Source organism: Alligator sinensis, unplaced genomic scaffold (genome assembly GCF_000455745.1).
Source record: "Alligator sinensis unplaced genomic scaffold, ASM45574v1 scaffold1368_1, whole genome shotgun sequence".
Lineage (NCBI taxonomy): Eukaryota > Metazoa > Chordata > Crocodylia > Alligatoridae > Alligator > Alligator sinensis.
The window spans coordinates 530,730-536,316 of NW_005842725.1; the positions used below are offsets into that span (position 1 = coordinate 530,730).

A 5,587-nucleotide genomic window follows, 5' to 3' on the forward strand; every position below is an offset into this window, starting at 1 on the left:
CGGGTGGTGGGCTGCGCGGCGACGGCGGAGAAGCTGGCGGAGAAGCTGCGGGCTCAGCAACGCGAAAAATCGAGGGGCGAGGTGAGAGCGCCGCGGTCCCGGCATGCCCCGCGGCGTCGGAGCACGTGCCTGCGAGGCGGGTTCCGGGGCCGGGGCTGTACGTGAGTCTGCTTCAGATACAGACTAAACGTAAGCCGTTTTAGTTGTGACGAGCGCCCCCATCCTCTGCCGACACTGGCTTCTGCGGCGTTGTCGTTCTCACGTGAAATATACTTGTAACTCCTGGACTGGAGCAGGCGCAGGGCGGCCATGGCAAAAGCCTCATCTGACCTCTTGCTTCCCGTGGTCTGCTCCTCGCTGCTCAGAGAGCTGTGCTCAGCGGGGATTAAAATGATATCCTGGTCTCCAGGCTCTTGGGACCTAGTCAGGAAAATGTAGGCACTGGATTAGTTTGGCACAGGCCCCTGCGTGTAGTGAGATCCAGTCCCATCATGGCAGTCGCGATGGGAGTGTGGGGCAGCGCCTGTGATCATTCTCACACAGTAACCCTCTCTCTGTGTTGTTGATGTTATCCGAGCAACACTGTGTGAAATGAGGGGCTGAAGCAGACCCAGGGAGTAAGCTGAGTTGCAGAAGAAGTTTGTGGCAGGGCCAGGAGTTAAGCTCTGGTCCCTGAATCCCTGTCACATAAAACCATCCTTTCTCCACTAATAGTAATTTTTGATCTTTGCAGGAGCCCAAATCGCCGCTCTCGAGACGGGTCCGTCAACTTGACAGGTTCAGCAAGCAGCTCCAGCGGGTTCATCCCAATGTGCTGGCCAAAGCACTAAAGAATGGGATCCTGTACCAGAATGAGAAAATTGTGGTGATTAACAAGCCTTATGGCATCCCTGTGCATGGTGAGCGCGCGGGGGGGGCGGGGGCAGGGAGTCTGTTGTGCAATGCCAGTAGTGATGCTATGATTGTGTATTAGCAGCTTTGGGAGAAGTAGCATCATGGGGACTTTACTAACCCTTTCGCTGTGGCTACCAGAGCATCTTGTCCTGTGTTACCTTAAGTGATGTTAATTGATTTTTGGCTACAAATATTACTCAAATCATTGTGAGACTCCATCCTGCTGATTTGTAGATTAATGCAAAGTGAGAATGGACCTTTGTTATCTAATCCAGTTTCCTGTGTGATGCAGGCCATCATTTTTTATGTCTAAATGGAGCCTGGTGAATGGTGACTTCAGCAGTGAATCTGAAGTGGAGCTGTAGCCCATAATGTTTCTTATTAGCTTTGTGGGAAAGCAGGGTCAGCTAATAACATACTCCCCTTTCTCTCTCTCTCAATCTCTTTCTCTCTCTTTCCTGATAATATTAGGGTTTTCTGTCCTGATTCAGTTCTAAAGGTAACAGTGATGATAATTATCAACTTGGGGTCACGTTGCATGGCTTGGGTAGGCGCTTGGGGCAAGTCCTGTGCGTTTGTTTTGTGAGTCTGTGGTGAACCCAGTGGCCAGAGTTCTAGAGCCCCCAGAGTTGCTAGTCAAGCTAAGATCTGGAAGTGTTTCAGCAAATCTGCTCTAGCCTGTGAGAGTCTGTGTGGCTAATAAGTCTCCAAAAGGATGTTTTAGTCCATGAAATGCCAGGTTCTTTCTGTAGGCTCCTTGACAGAGCTTGTTGTCATTGGCTCTGTGCTTAGGGAATGCTGTTTCCCCAGGGAGTTCTCCATGCTCTATCCTGTTTTTAATATCTTGCTACCCCTTCAATCACGCAGGTGGACCTGGTGTCCGAAATTGCATCACTGATGTTTTACCCATTTTGGCAAAGATGCTGCATGGCATGAAAGCTGAACCCCTGCACTTGTGTCACCGGCTGGATAAGGAGACAACAGGTGTGATGGTGCTAGCAAGGAACAGCGACATAGCTTATGAGATCCAGCATCTCTTTAAAACTCGTCAGGTGGAGAAGGATTACAGGTATGAGAAGTCTTTGGGTTTGGTTTGTTGGAAGGACATGTGCCCTGTAAAAGATGAATAGTGTTAGTGTGGGCAGAAGCAGTATGTTTCCCACACTGCTCTTGGGAAACACCCTTTGAGGTGAGGGGAAAGAATGGTCTCCCCCACCCATTCAGACTGGAGTTTCTGCAGAGACTGGCAACAGAGAGGAGGAACTAGGGCTGGCAGTGATTCTTCAAGCCACTGCACATCTCTCTTGTAAACTAGATGGCTTTCCCTTGGTGATTTCCATAGGCCACAGACACCACTGAGGCACTGGCTTGGATGGTCTTTGAACTGCTGAATGGACCCTGAACTGTCCATGCGTAATCGTGTTTTTGTGTACTCCCATGGGGAGTGATGGCAGCACTATCTGCTCTGGTTTGCTTGCACTGTGCTGGGGAGTCAGACATGGAACATTTAGGTGCTAGGCCTAATTGCTTGTTACTATGTGCTGTATGCGTGATGCATGAATCAGGAGACAGATCTACCCCTCTTGCTCCTTTGGGTGGTAGGGGCTGTCTGCGCAGCCTGTAGGGGTAGGAGGATTTTATATTCTTTCTCTGGCATTCATAGGAGAGTTACTGAAGAAGGCATCCTGCACTCTTCAGCCATCTATGTTGGGGGGATGGGACCTTTGCAAGTGGGCAGAACCTTGGGGCTCTGACCCTGTTTCTGACACCACAAAGCCTCAGGGTCTCGTTGCGTGGTAATTTTGGGCAGCTCCTCGAGCTTTTAACACCCAGATTGTCCACACTTTAAAACCTGAAACTAGTTTTAAGCACTCATTATGCAGCTCAAAGTTATGCCACTCCACGACAGGATTATCTTTGATCTGTGTTACGCCTGAGGCGTAGCCAACTCTAAGTTGCACCTTAGTGTAACTCCTCCACACCCCCCCTCTCCCCGCCAAGCTTCCTTCACTGGCCTGGATCAGACTCACTGAATCCCCAGATCCCCACAACTTAATCCCCCCATCCCCTCTTTTTGCTTGTGGCTGCCTATGCTGTCCATCCCAGAGAGCAGGCAGGGAAAGATCAACCTGTCAGCCTGGCTGCTGCCACTGCTACTTCTGCTTTCTGGGCTGGGCTCAAACTGACTGCTCAAAACTTGAGATACCATTAACACTGAGCAACATTTGTGCAACTTGGTGTAAGGTATAACAAGACCCTTAGAGACATGAAGAAAATTGTACTTCAGCTGCTTGTGAGTGCTGGACACTGGTTTGCCATCAACTAAGAGTCTTCTTTTGTAGGGCAATCGTTGTGGGGGTCCCAGTCCCCTCAGAGGGGCTGGTGGATATTCCCATTGTGGAGAAGGAAGTGCAGAGCCATCAGTCCCACCATAAGGTAGGTGAACTTACCCCAATAGATACCTCTCCTTTGTTTCCTTTGCTCTTAGTGTGCAGAGGTGTTTCTCTTGACCTACCCTCTCCCTCTGGTTCAGATGACGCTGGCACCAAACTATCGCCTGTCTTCTGAGGAAGGAAAGCTGGTCAAAGTGCGCAAGAACCGAGCTGCTCAGAGTGCAGCGACCCGATACCGTGTTCTGGCTAGCTTTGCCTCTTGCTCCCTCCTGGAGCTCCAGCCGATCACAGGTAAGGCATATTGTGACCCATGGGAGGGAGGTTTAATGCTCAGAGCTTTCATTCGTTAGTCTTGTGAGCTTCCTTCACTGCCTCTGTGGAAGTAACTGTTATGAGGGGGACGACCATAGCCTGAAAGAAGGACCCAAGCTAACCCTGGGTGTGTCCAGGCATTCAGGACTTGGTAGAGCAGCCTATTAAATAAGATTGAAATAGATCTGAAAGGAGCATAGATTCATAGATATTTGGGTTCCAAGGGACCTTAGCAGATCATAGAGTTCGACCCCCTGCCCTGGGCAGGAAAGATCACTGGGGTCAGACAACCCCAGCCAGGTATATGTCTAGCCTTACAGACCCCCAAGGTAGGGGAGAGCACCACCTCCCTTGGAAGCCCATTCCAGATTTTGGCAACTCTTACCATAAATAAGTTCTTCCTTATGTCTAACCTAAATTTGCTCTCCGTCAGTTTGTGGTCATTGTTCCTAGTTACCCCAAGGAGTGCCCTGGTAAACAGCATCTCCTAGTCCTTGCTGTCGTGTCCCCCCCGCCCCATGAATTTGTAAATGGCCACAAGATCACCTCTCAGCCTTTTCTTTCGGAGGTTGAAGAGATGCAAGGCCCTCAATCTCTCCTCATAGGGCTTTGGCTGTAGGCCCCTAACCATACGAGTGGCTGTCCTCTGAACCCTCTCGAGGTTGTCCACATCTTTCTTGAAGTGCGGCGCCCAAAACTGGACACAGTACTCCAACTGCGGCCTGACCAATTTCCCATAAAGGGGAAGTATCACCTCCCTGGACCTGTTTGTCATGCACCTGCTAATGCATGATAAAATATGGTTAGCTTTACTGATCACGTCATCACATTGACTCATGTTCATCTTGGAGTTGACAGTGAGTCCAAGATCCCTTTCTGCTGCTGTGCTGCTGAGAAGGTCCTCCCCTAGCCTGTAAGTGTGCTAGTGATTCCTTCTCCCTAGGTGCAGCACCTTGCATTTGTCCTTATTGAACTGCATACTATTCTGTTTCATCTACATTTCCAACCTGTCCAGATCCACCTGGATTCGTTCAGTACCCTCTGGTATGTTAACTTTACCCCATAATTTGGTATCATTTGCAAATTTGGACACAGTGCTTTCCACGCCCTCATCCAAGTCACTGATGAAGACACTGAACAGCACCGGTACAAGGACCGAGCCTTGTGGGACTCCACTGTCCACATCTTTCCAAGTTGATACTGACCCATCCACTACCACTCTCTGGGTGCAACCCCCTAAGCCAATTTGACACCACCTGACCATGTAATCATCTACATCACAGTCACTCAGTTTATCTCTAAGAATATCATGAGATACCCTATCAAAGGCCTTCTTAAAATCCAAGTAGATGACATCCACCTCGATTCTTGTGTCTAAGCATTTTGTGACCTGGTTGTAAAAAGAAACAAGGTTGATCAGTTAGGATCTACCTGCTGTGAATCTGTGGTGGTTGCCCTTTAGCATTGCTTTCACCACTGGACTTCCATAAATGTGATCCTTAATAATTTTTCAAAGGTTTTCCCAAGGATAGAGGTGAGAGTAACTGGTCTATGCCTATGCTTTTGGAGACCAACTGTGTCCAAATTCCCCTTCGAGTGCTTGTTTGGTGCAGGCCTTATTGGCTGCTGGAGTGAGCCCTGACAGGATTATCCAGTTGATACCTACTCACAATTTTGAGTTTTGGTTGGGTTTGGCAGACAGTCTGGGTGGGTAACAGACATGTTCAGGCAGATGAGACCCAGGCAGTGACTTAACATCTGTTTTTTTTTCTGCCCCTTTTTCCGTTTCCTCCCACTTCTTGTGTATTCAGGAGTGAAGCACCAGCTTCGGGTCCATTTGGCCTATGGCCTGGGGTGTCCGGTCCTTGGGGATCATAAATACTCGCACTGGAGCAAGCTGGCACCCCAGGTAAGGGGGGGCCCTAACAAGGAAAAAAGGATTTGCAGCTGCTGGGTCTTGGGGGGGGGGGGGGGGGGGGGGGGTGGGG

The 5,587-nt window shown here is 49.7% G+C and overlaps 1 protein-coding gene across 1 annotated transcript in view; it reads left to right on the forward strand.

The window, feature by feature from the left end:
* RPUSD4 (RNA pseudouridylate synthase domain containing 4) overlaps positions 1–5,587 on the forward strand; it is a gene marked incomplete at its 5' end in the record, with an annotated part of 7,116 nt that continues 1,529 nt past the window's right edge. The window contains 6 exons of the mRNA XM_006034332.3: positions 1–81; positions 734–899; positions 1,762–1,963; positions 3,237–3,330; positions 3,428–3,578; positions 5,411–5,508. Of these exons, the coding sequence (XP_006034394.1) occupies positions 1–81; positions 734–899; positions 1,762–1,963; positions 3,237–3,330; positions 3,428–3,578; positions 5,411–5,508 (792 nt within the window). The remainder of the gene's footprint in view (positions 82–733; positions 900–1,761; positions 1,964–3,236; positions 3,331–3,427; positions 3,579–5,410; positions 5,509–5,587) is intronic.